At 40.1% G+C, this 16777-nt stretch overlaps 2 protein-coding genes across 8 annotated transcripts in view; both read right to left on the reverse strand.

Moving 5' to 3' along the window:
- The window catches only part of kazna (kazrin, periplakin interacting protein a), a 180277-nt gene extending 178455 nt beyond the window's left edge, over positions 1 to 1822 (reverse strand). Inside the window, exons 1-2 of the mRNA XM_068306210.1 lie at positions 1805 to 1822; positions 1516 to 1627 (exon numbers count right to left, since the gene is read on the reverse strand). Coding sequence (XP_068162311.1) covers positions 1516 to 1591 — 76 coding nt within the window. The 5' untranslated portion in view covers positions 1592 to 1627; positions 1805 to 1822. The remainder of the gene's footprint in view (positions 1 to 1515; positions 1628 to 1804) is intronic.
- Positions 1823 to 4553: 2731 nt separating this feature from the next.
- prdm2a (PR domain containing 2, with ZNF domain a) lies at positions 4554 to 16737 on the reverse strand. Of its 7 annotated transcripts, none has more exons than XR_011038845.1 (3): positions 15326 to 16737; positions 8077 to 12321; positions 4554 to 5027 (listed from the first exon to the last, which is right to left on the reverse strand). XR_011038845.1 is itself a non-coding variant. In XM_068341012.1 (3 exons), exon 2 carries the CDS (start codon positions 12249 to 12251, stop codon positions 8142 to 8144), a length of 4110 nt encoding a protein of 1369 aa, XP_068197113.1. In that variant the 5' UTR covers positions 12252 to 12321; positions 15326 to 16737; the 3' UTR covers positions 4554 to 5027; positions 8108 to 8141. The 7 variants fall into 7 exon arrangements, 4 of the variants coding, with proteins under 4 accessions (XP_068197113.1, XP_068197102.1, XP_068197096.1 ...); XR_011038843.1 differs by having other exon boundaries at positions 7344 to 12321; XM_068341012.1 differs by having other exon boundaries at positions 8108 to 12321.
- Between the last annotated feature and the right edge of the window lie 40 nt (positions 16738 to 16777).

Here is a 16777-nt window from a genome sequence, read left to right on the forward strand (position 1 = left end):
TATACGTGCCTCCAAACAATTTAAGTCTCCGCTTTATTTTCCACAGCGTGATTCTGTCAACTTCAGCCACGTTCCCACTCAGATTGGATGTGAATAGAGAAATCATTTTAATTGCACAAATCAGGAAAACTATTGAGCTATCTCAAATGCAACTGAAGACTCTGGAAACAAAAGAACAACAACTATTGATGTGCAAGCAGAACAAATCACAGGAGAGCAGTTCTGAAGAAGAAGTCATAAAAAAAAGTAATTGAGGTTTTGTTGTTGTCTTTCATTTGTTTGTTACGTAACACAAAGACAGTGTCAATACAATGCAATACTTTACAGCAAACCATTACTCATTCTGGCATCATGTGCAAATTTAACACAAAAAATATTTCTTTCATCACCGAGGAATAACGTACTCTGCAGAGACAAACACACCGTCATCCAAACCTGCACCTAATGTGGAAACGTCTCAGATCACTTGGTTTTTTATCAGGTCAGTCTGGAGAAAAAAGACATTTTCTGCTTTGAGAATTATGCGACGCCTTGTATAGTAACACTTCAGGTGGGTTTTGTCATGCTGCAAGATTTGATCCTAAAATAAGTCACACAAGCACAGACACTCTCAAAAGACACTAATTCTAATGACGCACATACGCACCTATAGACATAAATTTGAATAGGGCTGTGGATCTCTGGTACCCGTGCTGCAGAAATGTCCTTTAAATACTGACAAAATTAGTTCTGTGAAGAACATATAAATAATTCTTAGCAAAAAATGTTGTAAACAAACTATTTTTCACTCAGCAGTCACATTTACACAAATTCTCCATAAACTAATCTGTAGAGCGGTATTTAATTCAGAAATGCGAGTGTTCATTAAATCTCCCTGTGTCCTGAATTTTAACTGTAAATTTGTTCCGTTCACAAATTTCCTTTGCTTTAATTCGCTCCAGTTCGGTGCATCCAAAAACAACACGATACACCGTGCACAAATTCACACCTGACAGCTCTCTTACGCATGAGAGGAGCATCACACTCAGTCAACATTAACACATCTGTGTGTCAGACCCCATTAGACCAGAAAGGATTCAATATTGAATGTGTGTTAGATGGAGCCATGCGCAATTAATGAGCATGAAATCTAAATTGTGTCTTTTTATACAGTTTTGTTTGGCAAACAGAGAGGAGAGGCAAAATATATTAAAAGCCCTTGATAAAGGATTAACGCCTAACATGATTTAAACATCGCAAGAACTGAATGATTTATTACACCTTTTTCGGCTTCAAAAAGAAAAATTATGTTAGAATTAATATTAATCTTTGGTGAAACTGAGACACGTATCTTCAACTTTTGCCTCCCTATATTGCTCATTATTCTACACCAACATTGCTAGACTTAAATTAAAACAACAGTATAATTTTAATGAGTCTCAGCAACAGATCTGTGTTGAACATTTAAACACTACATGCAAATAAGTTACAGGATCAACCAAAACACAAACTTTGACATTCATGAATAACACTCACTGGCTTGCATGAGCTGACCCTGACGGCCAAACACCTGGGAGAAAGGGCTGCGGCGGCAGGTGAGCGTCTCCTCCATGACCGAGTTCCTCCGTGAGTGGAAAAGGTCTTTCTTCTTCAGGAAAGGCAAAATGCACTGAGGGTCAGTCTCTAAATCTGAGGAGGGTCACTGTCGATCTGGAGCGAACCTCTCACCCACTCACTCTCAACTGACTGCTTATTCACAGATGAAGCCACCTCACAACCTCTCTTATGCCTTTCCCTGAGCTGTCATTTGCTTTTTTGCAGCTACCTCCGCTCTGACTGCAGATCAGTCCTGCGTCTTGTTGCCTCAGATTCTGTCAGAGATGCTGCTGCTGCTCAGCTGATGGGAGATCTGCATAGAGTTGTTCTCAGTCTGCTCATTAGTGCTCCAGCGTGGCGCTGCTTCAGACAGAGAGCACAGGCAAACACAGCGTGAACAAAGAGAGAGAGAGAGCAAGAGAACAAGCCATGAGAAGGAAAATCCTGCTGCAGAGAGAAGACAGACTATCTTCCCCAATGAAAGTGAGAAGAGAGATGACAGTGTATGTGTGTGTGTGTGTGCGTGCATGAGTGAAAGTGTGTGCACATCCATTCGCAACGTTGAACTATAGTTGGTACTGCTTGTAATCTGTGGCTGCTCTCCTTGATCTCTCCGTTTTTAATCTAGTCTGAATTCTCTGTGGAGAATTGGGTGACATGGATGTTGGGAAAAGATACACAACAGATTAACATCAGAGGTAAAACGAATGAGGGAAGCCGCAAGAAATGAGCGCATTCTGCCAATGTGGCCTGAGGTCTGTTCACTCAGAGTCAAAATGAGACAGAAGCTTAGAAGTCATAGAAAACTTGAATCAAGACATAGATAACAATTCACGCATCCATCCATGACTTCATTTTGACCAGATACAGGAAACAATAAACTGATTTGGGGAAACAGAAAACCAAATACAAGTCTCATATTCTTAATTTTGATTTGACATACACCCACACCTTACTTTGTCTTCTTCTTTCTGTGATCTGACGTGTCTTTTTGATGCATAGTTCCATATTTCCCCCAGGAAACTTTTCTTTCTTTCATACACCACCCCCTTAACATCACCCAACCAGACAGAGTAAACTAATCCTGCAGCTCTCACAGAAGGCTGCATGAGACTCGTCTTCTGCAGTACTTTGCTTGTGCAGGAAAAAAAAAAGAAAAAAGGGAAGCATATTTGTGAGTCCATCTTAAAGCAAAGCAGATTTTGAGCAGAGAAGAACTCCATGGGCACAAAATTCACTTTTAAGCTAAAGGGGCCAGTGAATCATTAAAAATGGATCCGCATTTTTTATTAATGCCCTCATTATTATGTCTGTTCTGCTCCCTCATAAACAGCATGCAGAGGGGGAAGAAGAGACTGTATCCCAGTATCCTGATGTATTGTTGCCTCCACCCACTTACTGCTCGGAGGGGTGTGATTACTTTCATCACAGCAAAGACAAGCTTTTCTCTCCTTTGTCAAACGCAGCGCACTAGATCTATTAGGAGATAAAAGCGGTGGTAAATATTTTCATTTTACTCAACAAGATAATGTTAAGAATAAGAATGAAAGGAAAAATCTGTGCCAAAAATCAACAACACAGTTCATGAAATATTGTGACATCCAAACAGTTTTGTCTCAAAGACATCACTGTCACCTCAGCCAGAACAAGCAGCGCCAAATCGTGACCGGAGTGTCCCGCTTGTCTTCACATGCAGCTCTGTGATCATGACAGGTTACCGTTTGCAGCGTTCACCTGCAAAGTTATTCATCACTGCCAGACGGCATCATCCAAACTCAACACAGCACTTTTTCTGCAAGCTGCGTTCAAGAAAGACATCCAAACCACCTTGGAGAGAAAAATGACAGTTCATCTCACGCTGCGTTAGAGGTTTCAGCTCAGCTTTAATATTGTTTATCAAACATCCAGTCAGGGTGATGAAATTAATGAGAAGGAGATGAAACGTTTTGCCTCTGACTTCCGGGATGGATGTGTTTGTTTTCTATCATTTCAGATTATGTGTCCTCATCTCTCATGGTAGCCCCCTATGAGATTTCATATGGCATTGGGCTAAGATCCTAAGCCATATTGAGCATATAAATGCAGCTTCATAGCTGGAAGCTGGTGCTGAGCTTATGAGTTCTGAGAGATCTCACTCCAAAAGGGTTGTGGTTTGACACCACTGGTACACAGAAACAACCACGTAGCATTGATCGGCCTGTCACCGCTGCTTAAATCATCTGAAACCTGATCTTGTACGTATTCATTATTTTATATCTAAAAGAACATTAAGTGTGTTAATTGACTTTTTATACACTTCTGAAAAGAATCCTAAGAGATGGCATCAGAAAGCCTTTGATCCCTCATCTAGGCACCGACCATATCAGTTCACTTCAATCAGACAGGTCAGTCACGTGGGTGTGAGGAATTATGTACAAATGCGACGCACTGCTGTCTGCTTGAACTGGCTCAGAGGCTTCTCTACATCTTTTCTTCTCATTAAACATAAAATACAATTGTTGGAGCTTTGAAGTTGTTTAAGAGAGAAAAAATATAATTGAAAACCAAACCATTTCTGTTTATTTGTCACGTATGCACTACAAGGAAAGAGAGAATTTATAAGATTCGTCAGGGGAGAACAAGCACGACATCGGAGCCCCGGTTGAACCAGCTCACCTGCTCAGGTGTTTGGATCCTCCTTTCACTGCAGTGTCCACTGTCTCCATCACGTCTCCAAGGAGAAGAGGGTGATAATTCAACTTCTGTGCATATCGCAGCTACTGCTACTCTGTCATATTGAACCATAAAAAAAATCTTTCCTCTACATGCTGTGTCTTTAGACCTTCTTATGTTTGAGATCCTCAAGGTTTGCCAGTAAGGTGAAGATTCTAAATTCTGTGATGTTACGGCACCAGTCCATTCAGAACTATTTTCTAACACTTAGGAGACTTGGTGGTAACCTTGTTATTCTGTAAATACTTTATTTTAGTCTTCTAAACTCCCCAAATCCAGTTAAAATTGCCAGTATTTTGAATATATTGAAAATGCTCATCACTTTTCAGTGTCTCAATTTTGCCATGATGTGATCATAGAACAACAGATGAAGTCACATGACACAAACTTGACCTCTGCTAAAACAGCCAAGGTTTTAATAAATAAATAAATCATTTAATAATACCCATAGGGAAATAACTTTTTTTTGCATTCCAGATATTTCACACGTATATGTCGTACAGGCCTGTACACACACAAACACACACATGGGGCCTGTGGGCATGCTGATAGTGGGAGGTAGAGTGGCTGGCAGCTCTCGTGTTGGGCACACCATGAGCTGCTTGTAAGGGGACAGTGCCTTGCTCAAGGGCATCTTGGCAGTGTTTAGGAGATTAACTGGCACCCCCCATTGCCACTTCACAATCCAAATAGTTTTGGCCAACCCAGATTTTGAACCGGCAACTTCCGTTCCGCAGCCCCTAAATTACAACAGAAAAAAAATTATGATGTCAGAGTAACAGTTGTGAACATCTAAACTTACAGCATTTGGACTGTCTGCTTATTGCCCTGTCACTGAAATTCTTTGAACTATTTGTTGTGGGAAATAAATGTGGGATCAAAGAATGCAGACTAACACTTAATGATGAATTAGTGCAGTCTTACAAAAAGGTCAGGATGCAGAGGTTCTGGGGGCTGATGTGCAGATTCTAAATACCCGAATGCTAGGGCTGAAAAAAACATGTTGAAAATAGAACTAAAGCAACACCAGAATTGGCTTTTTCAAACAGAATATGAAAGTCGCCCTGGACTGAATACAGCTCCATGGTCAAAGTAAGAAAATGTGCCACCCCCTGGATATTTTATTACTCCATAGTCAGAACCACAGTACAGCAGATTCTGCAAGGCTTGCCCTGCTAAGACCATCCAAACTTTTATTTACGCTAGTAGAATCTCTGTAAAACAATTATACAACATTGTGATTAAATTGAGAGGTTTATTAAAGATTTCACACAAGTGTCACAGGTAAACTTAACATTCTTCATTTATTTTGAATATTCACTTGAAAAACCTTTAGTGCAAATCATACAAAGTGTTCTGAGATTGATGACAACTTTAAATTATTAATAAATATACGTGTCAATTTACAATTCAAAATGCTACAAGCACTTTCACAGTAACAGTCCCATACATCCAGTACGGTTCAGTCTCTCTCAAAGGGCAGAAGCATTCGCTCATATTCACGTTATTATCAAGTTTTAGATTATGAAACTAAAAATAACTACCCTGTATCGCAATGAATCATCAAACTAGTGGCATAAAAAAACAAATCAAACAGACTAAGTGTCACTGCAGGGTTTCAGCAGGAAGTACACTAGATCTTATGTTTTTACATATTTTGTAATTTATACGTTAGAATTTGTTGAAAAAACTTCACACAATAAACTTTTAATTAAACAACTATTCATACAAATTATAAGCAACAATTAAGTGCTTTTGCACAATGGATAACCTAAACAGACTTTTTTTTTTTTAGCTGTTGAAATGGGAAAAAAAAAAAAAAAAAATTCTGAAAAGCACTTTCTAAACAAATTGCAAAATAATTTCAACAAACTAAACTAACTACAGAAAATTTTCAGAATTCCAAACAAAAAATCAGCGAGGCTGAGCACTGCAGCTGGCACTGGCATTTTTGATCAATTCATTCTTATTAACAAATTGAAAAAATGGCAAAAATGGTTCCAAATCAATACATAAAATTACAAAATAAAACAGAAGTACTGTTTGGAATTGCAGCGCAAATACGTTAAACTGCAGCGCTTCCCAAAAGTGGAAAAATTGTTTGTGGTGGCCAAAACATGAAGTTAGGCAACAAAACCATTTTTAAAAACATAATAGAACACAACAGCTTTTTTCAAAAAACGTAAACCTTGAACTTTTGAAAAAAAAAAAAATCTTTGTCAGGCCACAAAACTAAATTTAACGCAAAATTACGTCTTTCATCACATAATATATACATTTGATGGCACATCAAGAGCATCGCTCTCAAACCTTTATACAAATACATACAGGATTAACTGCATCTGCCAGATTATATATAATTGAGATTTGCCAAACCTGCAGCATTGAATCTACCAATACACTCCCATGAACGATCGAAACAATGACTTCCATAAAAGTAATAAAGTGTGTTTCTACTTACTAAAACTTGTTAATTGCAAATAGACTGTTAGATTTCTGTAATTTTGTAGTCCTGTGTTTCAAAGCAATCTCAGTGTGACTCCTTTAATTACACTGGTTTCTGTCTATCAGAGCAACATCAAGCCTAATTGCATCAACATAATCCATCCTCAATTGATGTTGCCATTTCACTGGTTTGCAGCATGCAGTACGAGTTCAAACCAAGAGGCCACAAACAGCAGATAAGGAAAAGTGCAAGAGCATGCTGAAACTAGAAAGCTGTCAAACAGTGCATACTTTCACTAATGCCATTGTCAAGGTCACTAAACTCAGAACAATCCATTTATAGTTGGATGCAATTAGGCATGATGTTAGGAACTCATGAATGCCTATACATATGTATTTTAATAACAGCTAGTATTATTGTTTAGGATCTCAACTTTAAAGATAGCGAAACGCTGATCAGAATCAGTGAAGGTACCTGGACCCACCCCAAAATTTAATTCTTCAGTCCAAATTGCATCAATACACAATATTTCTTAATGACTATGGATAACTTTTCGAGATGTCTAGAAAATGGATAAACAAACAAAAAAACCAAAACATTGAGTGCTCACATAAACTCCATCGCTCCCTGGCAGAGGTAATGACTGCCACCTGCAATCCTCTCTAAATAGCCAAGTAGGTGTGTAATGACAGGAGTCTCCCTGCTCAAAGCAGCAGTCAGATTAACATTAATGTGCAAATCCCAGCATCAAAAGAACATTTACAAAACGAAAATGAGCCTTACAAACATCTAAGCTGCTACAAAAGTATGAAAATACTGAAACATCCTCTCACTGCAGGGTCCTTAGCAATCTGTTTATCTATGCTCAGTTCAGTCAGGTCAGTTAATTTTAATGTACAGTCCATGGGAACAAGGGGTTTACAGTGTGATTAGCAATTAACTCCCTTCATGTCACTTTGGCGTGTTCCACCAGCCAAGTCCTGAAAACAGTAAACAAAACACAAACTGAAAAAAAAACTCAGATATACAGGGTGCATTTTTCATTGCTTTGTATCTGTGACATACACAAAGACAGTCAAGTTGAATCTAATCTAATTTTTTAATATTTGCCTATCGTTTTCAAATTGTTGTTTCAATGTTTATTTTCATAAACATTATTCTATATGGATAAAGCAGCAAGGTTGTGTTAGCGGTCATACATCATCTTGATAATGACAGTAGCTGTTTGCACTGTGTTTAGTTTTGGGGGTTCCTTTTTAATTGCTTAGGAACCAAACAACAAAAGACCCAATCTTTTCAGAACAAATGAGAAATTACTGCGTGCATCTTTTCATTATTATCACCTGCAGGTAAATGATCATGTGCTTTAACCACCTGGTGATTCTCACGGTGTTTTGCAGAGTAGAGCTCAACCTGTCTGACTCTGTTCAGAGCTGCTGGCAACGGCTCTGGTCGATTCTTTTTGGCTCTGGGTGGGACGTAGCTCATCCTTTTGTGGTGTAGCCGGCTGTGGTTTCACTATGGTGATTTTAATGGGGATTCCTTTGACGCTAGACTGCACTCTGCTATACTGGCGCATGGAGGGGTTAAAAGTGCGAACGATGGGAAGTTCATTCAGAGTGGCTGCCTCTTGTGCTGGCTGCAGGGTCTCTTTTATGATTATTTTACTTCTTTTGCTGGAAAATACAGTTTGAACTGGCAGGACGGCAGGCCTCTTTGCATGGCCGGAAGTCTGGAGTCTTGTTTTATGCGGGGGTGGGGTTTGTTTCTCTTCAACCCCTCTGCGCAAATCTCCGTCATTTTCTTTTGTGACAGAGATCCCTCCATCCTTCCGTTTCTTCACCTCTTTAGTTTTCTTTGGGCAGACTGCCATGTGTTTGGTTCTGCTGCGACGCATTGTGAACTCTCTGCTGCAATGAGGACAAACAAAAACCTCCTGCTGCTCCCGTGTAGGCAGTATTCTATTTGATGAGGGGACAGACTTGTTCCTTTGAGGCATGACCCTTTGCACCAACTTTTTCTTCCTTTTGTTTAATGCCTTGAACTTCACCTTAACTGAAGGGTCCTGGGTTGATTTGGATCTATTTGAGTGGCTGGGTCTGTTGGAAACATTTAGACCATTATCAGAATTAGTGGTAGACAGAACTCCATTTTGTGTTTTTGCAAAATGGCGTAACGGGATGGGATTTTTTTTCGGTGTGTATCGTCTTTTGTCACTGGCATTTGCACAAGCAAGGATATGCTTATGAAGCTCTGGCATATTATCAAAGCTTTTCCCACACTTAGTGCACCGAATGGCTGTAGTAAAGGTCTGTGGGATGTTATGGGTGGTGAAGTTTGTGGCGGAAGCCACTGATCCAGAAGGTGATCTGTTATGATACGGAAATGGAGGGGGCTTAAAGCTGGGATAATGTTGGTTGATGCCAAGACGAACATCAGGACCCTTGAATTTGCCTCCATCTGAGCCCAGGACTTTGATTGTTGTAACCAGTTCTTCAGTAGCAACATCTTCACTTTCTTCTTTTTTCACAGGTATTTTAGCTTCTTCTGGATCTTTGGACACCAAAGGATCCATACCAATTTTTGATGAGTTGTTGTAATTCTGGGGTCTTAGCTTTCCCTTTTCTTCTTCAGTAAATGTACACTGCTGGCCAGGATGTACTTCTTCCTGATGCTGTTTGAGATTACAAAGGTAGACAAACTCTTTTGTGCATGCACTGCACACATAAGACTTGCCGACACCATGGAGGCTCGATCGATGGTCAAGCAATGCAGAAGGTTTGCCAAAGAGCAGCAGACAGAATTCACATTTGTAGGGCCATTCATCTGCATGGTCACCTACATGGTTGCCTAGTTCTTTCATTGAATGAAAAAGCTTATCACACACATTGCAGATAAAATTCTTTGTGAATGTCTGCATTTGTGCATCAGGTGTTGTGTTGTTTAAGGATTCATCCTCTTCAGCTTTCACTGACGAAGGCAAAGTTTCAGATGGCAGTTCTGGTATGGGAACTGCACTGTCTACAGGTCTCTCTTCGGTCTGTTCTGTTTTGGTTGGTGGATCTACATCTAAAACCGGTTCAAGGTCAGAACTCAATTCACCCACAGCAGGACAATCAGATATCACTGAGGTGGCAGTGGATACTGTTACAGACTCTGCAATAGATAACGCAAGAGCTGTGGGGTCCACAGTCTGAGGGTCGGGCACTGATACGATCTGCTGCTGTTCCATGTGATTAACAACCAACTGTGGTGGTACTGGAGGCTCAGGAGTGTTTTCTTGTAACGTAATTGCAGCAGGGACTACACTCTGCGGGGCTTCTAGAGCTATTGTGCACTCTATTAGCAGTGCTTTGCTCGTAATGTTGTAAGAGTTGATAAGCGAATCATTTAATGTTACAGTGGGTGTGAACGGCACTTCTGAAACAGGCATAGGTTCTAGAATAGGTGGGGCTAGTGTTATTTGATCGGTGAGAAACATGTGGCTTGGCAGATTTAGAGCCGGGTCAAGGGAGTGGGAGAGAGTGACCAGGTCAGCAGGATTTGCAGATGAAAAAGCAGTGGTTAAATCACACTCTGATGAATTTAATGCATTTTCAGTGCAGATGACCAAGGGCTCAGGAGATATGTTTGGGGCTAACACCTGGATTGCTTGGCTTGAAGGGTTAGAAATTGATGGAGGGGCCAAAACTGTGATCAACGATGGAGTTGTAGGGAGCATGGTATGTGAGGCGTGGGAAGCAAAAGCTATAGTGCATGGAGACGGAGGCTGCAAAGAAACAGGGGTAAGAGAGGCTGCTGATGGATTCAGAGAGCTGGGGGGAAGGGCAAGCCCATAGACAAGTCCTTCTGCAACAGGGTCCACAGGGGTCATCATATCTGGATTGGTAACTATCGTGAAGTCGGTGATTAGAGGGGTCTCTAGGTTTCCAAGATTTGCATTTTTCTCTGCAATGTTCATTAAGGCCATCTCAAACATGTTAGTATTCATTTTTTCTTCTTTCAAAACTGTCTGTGGAATGTCATTTAACAGTTCAGTTTCACTAAGGGTCTTTTTTTGTAAACTCAAGTCCAACGCAGCATCAGTTAAAGCTACTCCTTCAATTCTTTTGACTGTGTTTGAGAGATCGAGCGGTTGCTGGTTGCATGAATTACCGCTAGCAATGGGGGGCGAGACCTCTGTTAAGACTGTCTTCACTGCCAGATCCTCTACTGATGAAGCTGTGTCATCTTTATCACTGAATGTTTGGTGCACAGTTGAGGGTCCATGATGGGTATCGTTCTGTCCTGCAGTTACACCATCACACTCTTCTGCTGGCGTTTCTTCATTAGGGTTTAGCAGCAGGGATCTGGACGGAGATCCGGTCCGTCTTTTAAACCTCCCTGTTCCAGCCGGCAGGACAGAGAGAGACACGGGAGAACAAGGCTTCTGACCATCTGTGATCAGGGCAAGTGCCGGTTTAAGGCCATCTTGCTTTTCTAGGAGCTGCTTGAGCTTCGGTGACAGGAACACTGTCCTTTCCTTCTGAACAACTGTTGACTCTGTATTCTGAGGAAGTAGATTCTCTATCAAAGACGATACATATGATGAAGAGGATGAAGAAACAACCACCTCAGACTCCAGCTGAGTTTTAATTTGCGGTAAAAGAGGTGGTGTTGCTGTTCTTCTCTTTAACAAAGGTTGACCAGGTGTCTCTTTCCCTATAACCAAATCGGTTTTTAAAACCTTGCTGATATGGACAGGATCTAGAATCAGTGAATCCAGTCTAACTAAAGTTGAAGACCCCGAAGGGACTTCAGCTGCATCACAGCTACTGACTGTACTTGTTGACACTATCTTCCCATCAATGTAAAAGCTGAGATTCTCTGAAATATTGCTAGAAACATCTAGCATGTAATGTTCAGGTTGTTCCTCTTCCTTGTCCAGAACAGCTGCAGGAACTACACTGACACCAAGCCCTGTTTTGCATTGAGATGTTTCACTGACTATTCTCTGACGACTCTCCTCCTGGGGAAGTTGGGTTTTAACTCCATCTGACTGCTGAAGTTGGTGTTCATGGCTCCTACGCTCGTGCCGTCGCTTGTTGGTATGTGTAGTAAATATCTTTTCACAGTACTTGCATGCATAATTTTCCTCTGGTAATTGCTGTTTGTCTGGCAAAGCACTGTGGTCTGCAGCTGGGAGAGTGTTAGTATTACAGCTAATCATGGAGGAAGTATGAAGCTGCATAACTGAGTCTTCTGAGTTCTGAGGCATGATCTTCTCGAGTTGAAGCTGATCCAGGTTTGAACCAAAAGACGTGTTACTCTTATTGCTTTTGTAACCATGTGCCTCACTTTTCATGTGGGTGTGTATGTGTCTTTCCAAGCCTTGTTGACTGGTAAAATGTCTGTCACAGTGTTGGCAGGGAAAAGGCCTCCAGTCTATTTCAGTGTCAGTTCCCTCTTGACAAATGTCCTCATCTTTTTCCTCATTGTCTCCAAGTTCAAAGATGTAAAGATTGGGAGAGTTGTCCATCTTCTGTAAAGGTTGTATCCTGTTACTCCGTAAGCTGTCTGTCACACAGAAATTATGACAGCTGTCCCACCTACAGAACAGATAAAGATGAGATTGTAATTTAGCAAACTTTTAAAACTGCAAGTTTTCTTTGACCAAGAGAAGTCTAATTGGGGATGGATCATCCAGGCCAATTCAGGCAGCAGTACAAACACAGTTACCAAACAAATTAATTGCATTTACAATTTACATTGGTTTACAAAATTAAGCTGAAGTACTTTGCAAAGTCTGGCATTAATTTAGTAGTCCATGTGAAAAATCTGAAGTGGATTTCTGTTATGATTTTGAGGACATTTCACCCCTCATTCAAGAGGTGTTTTCATTTCTGACTGACTGTTGGGGAGTTTCGGGTATACGTGTGACCTTCACGACTCAGTGTGTTAGCAATCTCAGGAGAGTTTAAATATCTCGACTCCCCACCGGTCAGTCAGAACCGAAGAAGCCTCTTGGTTGAGAAGTGAAACGTCTTCAAACCCTAAATAGAAGTCCAGTTGCTACCAACTCAACCTTCAAGGATTACCATGACCTGGCTGAGTGAAAATCAATACGAACATAAATCCATCAAATACCTATTTGTAGTCCATGGTGATTTGTACAATGATGAAATGTATTAAGATTAACATTTAACTGTAGATTGTTTTAGCATTGTCTGCTTTATTAATTAATCTAAAAGGAATTTTGAGTTGCCTTCATTTCATTGAATACTAATACTGATGACAATAATAATTATAACAAGAACCAAGGCAGTCAGAGACTGCAACACCATAGATCAAAGCTAGTGGATAGGTAGATCAAAGCACTATCTTTAATCTATGGTCTTACTCACACTGGCCTTCTCCCTCGTCTTTATCTTATCTGGTTCCTGAGTGTATAAAAGTTTAAATTTGTCCTTGACCTAGTTTTCTCAAGGGCATCATCTCAATTTCATCCCCTTTGCCACCTGAGTAATCTACTTTTTGCTTCATTTTTCTATCTGCAACGGTTGCGAAGATATTTGATGGACTAATGAACGAACAGACGAACAAATGAACACACGAACACTGACAATTACATCACTGCTTTGAAGTGATGTAATAATAACATTCAGAATGTTGGAAGAAGAAAATAAGCCCGCAAGTGACATATTTCAAAAATTATCATAAAAATTCCATAAAATAACTGAACACAAAACTGCAACTACTACTGAATTATGTGAAGCATGAAATAATCAAAGTGAACATGTGTGAGGTGGGTGTAGATGAGCGCAGTCAACATTTTCTTTGGCTATTCAAAAAGGCCTCGGGTTATATCTTGTTAACTTATGCGAGTACCCCTCCAGCATTAAGGTTACATTAATTTACTGTAATGGTGAAAATCCCTATCATGTAGTGGGGGGAAAAAAACTCGACTCTACCCCTCTTTCCTTATCCATTCCAAAAGTGAATGGGCTCTTCCTTGTCTGGAAAAAATTATCCTAGCAGTTTGATAAAAATCTGTTAATTAACTGAAGAGTAATCGCGCTACCAGTGAGACAAAGCAGCAACAAAACCAAACCGCACAGTAGCTCAGTTTGTTCCTTCAGGCATCCCTAAAAGATCCAGTCCTGTGATAGTTTGACCAGCATATTATGAACCACTGACCCCAAAAACATAGCACAGAATTTGGAATCACATTAATGATTTAGTTTAATTCATTTATGATGAACAATATTGTATTACTGCGTTTTGCTTTTTCAGGATCTAATATGGTACCTTTTTTAAGGCACATGAAACACCACCTAATTGAATCAGCACAGTTTCTGATATAAATTCCTCTTGATCATCTGTAGCGTTAATCATTTGTCATCCGTCCAACAATATGTATTTTGTGTGCCCACGTTAAATTTAAACAGTATTGAGCACCAGGTCTAGAATGTTGAGTTGGATTTAGATCAAAACTTTGAGCTGTTAATTTTGACACACCATTGCTGGCGTTATCTACAATGTAAGAAGCCAAAACTGCTGTGACTGTTCTTGCTCCACAAAGCTAAAAAAAAATCCTCACAAAGGGTTCTGGATCCACATGGTGACCTGGATCAGTACAAAAATCCCATAAGTCATATTTAGTTCTGGAGCTGGAAACCACCGCAGCATTAAAATCTGTCAGTAACTTTCTGAGTAAGACATAAACTAACCAGCAGCAGCACAAACATGAACTCCCATGATTGTCCTCTGCTGTGATTAAACACTTTGACATCTAGTTTTTAGAAAGCTATCTGTCGGCCAAGATGGAAACCTGAAGCCTGGTGCATTTTGACGCACATCCAGGGTTTGGTGGGACAAAATGGAAGGCTTGTCGTGTGCCAGATGCGACACAGGAGGTCGAGCCAGTCCTCAAAAAATACGGATTCGACTTGCTTATCCAGACCGTGGATGCCCATCAACATGAAAGTGAATTGTAACCGGAAAAGGCGTTTTTTTCACCAACGATTACAAATGGCAGCTCTTGCTCAGTTTCTTGAGCCATTAAAACAATCAGCTATCCTACCGGGTCACCCTCAAACTTCCTGGTTAAATAAAGGATTAATAAAACATAATACGGAAATATCAAGTCGGCTTCTACCTCGTCCTCCTCAAACACGCACTAGACCAGAGAGTAGCAATCTGCTTTACCATAATAATGTTTTTCAGTGTAAAAAAAAATCTATTTTTGTTTAATTATTCCAGTACCACCACAGGAAATGTAAACAAAGACCCTAAATCGTATCTTCACAATCATTTTTTTTTATTTTTATATATTTCCATCGTTGTTTTCTGTTGCGCAAACAACCCTCAATCCATCAATGAGACACGACGTGGAAGAAGAACCCGAACAAGGTGTCCAGCAGCATTTAAAGGCCTGCTTACTGAATTATTGGAGCCAGTCTGGTGGTGTTAAATCTCCACCTGCACTCAAACGCGGTGAAACAAACTTATTTGACACTTTCACAAATTAATATCATTCATAACAATAATACTTATTAACCAGAACATGTGACTGATAAAGCCTGGCAGCTTGTTCATTCGCATCTATTTCACCTGGCTTGATGACGCTCCTCGGTCCTTGCACCATTACTAGTTGGCCACACAACACGTCGTCACATTCACTTGTTTTGCTACAGAGGCTGTTCGCTTCATCGACAGAAAGGTCAACGAGCTCCTCTAAAATGTCCCAACCACTGTTCCCCAGAAACAAGGACGGAGCTGCAGATTAAAACCCAACGGCCTCCAAGTCTCCGGTTCAAGACTTCATTTGCCAAGTGAATGAAAACAGCTGCTACCGACATTAAAGCGTATAGTATTATGCTAGCTGCATCGCTAGCTCGCAAGCCCTGGCTGTGTATGAACAGTTTGTTCGACACAACCGCTATTAACACGGATTCTTTAACAAAAACTGCATGTTTAAGATTATGTACCTACTTCTGTTAACAGGCAAATAACAGCATATTCCTTAAAAAGAGGTTGTGGACAGTTGTGTTTTCTTCCTTGATGCGCCACTGAGGCTCCGGTGCTTTGATTGGTCAGAAAATGTAGATGTGCAATTTGAACCAATCAGGAACGGGATTGTTGAAGACCTTGTAGATGAAGCACCAGAGCAGGAGGTGGCTGTCACCTCTGACGAAAACAAGAACGGAGTCAAGAAACTCTTAAAAATGATTTCATTGAAATGGGCAGATGTACTGTGATCGATCATATGACGGACCATCATAATCGGAAGTAATGACGCCGTCACAAATGTTTTAATATGCTTTTTTTTTTTTTTTTTTTTTTTTTTAATATCACGAAGAAATTCACAATTAAAAGAGTAAAGTCAGAAAAATGCTTTTGAATTTAGCAAGACATGCGAATGGATGAGAGCTTTAAATGATGGGAAACAGATCGGTGGCCCTAAAATGTCTTATTTGATTTGTGTAAATTCATCGAAACATCGAAAAACACTGCATCATCGTTTTATCGTTACACTTACAGCGTTATATCATTTTAATCGGTAGATGGCGCCATGCAATAAGGAAAAGATGGGGCTGGAACTAATTTTTAATGTGCAAACTTATACCTTTACTATTGAGTGCTCTATTATACTAGTAGTATTGACATTACTATTCCTATAGAAGAGCTGATGAATACTTTAAATACATCAAAACATGCCTGCAAAATGTCAAATTACAATAGTGTCTAGTTCCATTTACGTGAAGCCAATGTATAAACTTTTAATTTGATTTCATCATGCAAGATGATGGCTATTTTGAGTCTGATGTTAGAAACAAGCCACATGTTATCTGTAGTGTCATGTCTACTGTATAGCTGCTGAGAAAACATCTTAACTGAGCTGACAAGATGATTTATGATGTGTTCTAACATTTGCTCTCCCCCGACCAGTCTTCTGTCTTCCTCAACAATTGACAATTGAATCACAAAGCTGTGGCTCATATTAAACTCACATCTACACTGATAGAAAGCTACTCCCTGGTCTGACATTTTTTTAGTGTGTCC

The sequence above is a fragment of the Antennarius striatus genome, chromosome 2, assembly GCF_040054535.1.
Source record: "Antennarius striatus isolate MH-2024 chromosome 2, ASM4005453v1, whole genome shotgun sequence".
Taxonomy (NCBI): domain Eukaryota; kingdom Metazoa; phylum Chordata; class Actinopteri; order Lophiiformes; family Antennariidae; genus Antennarius; species Antennarius striatus.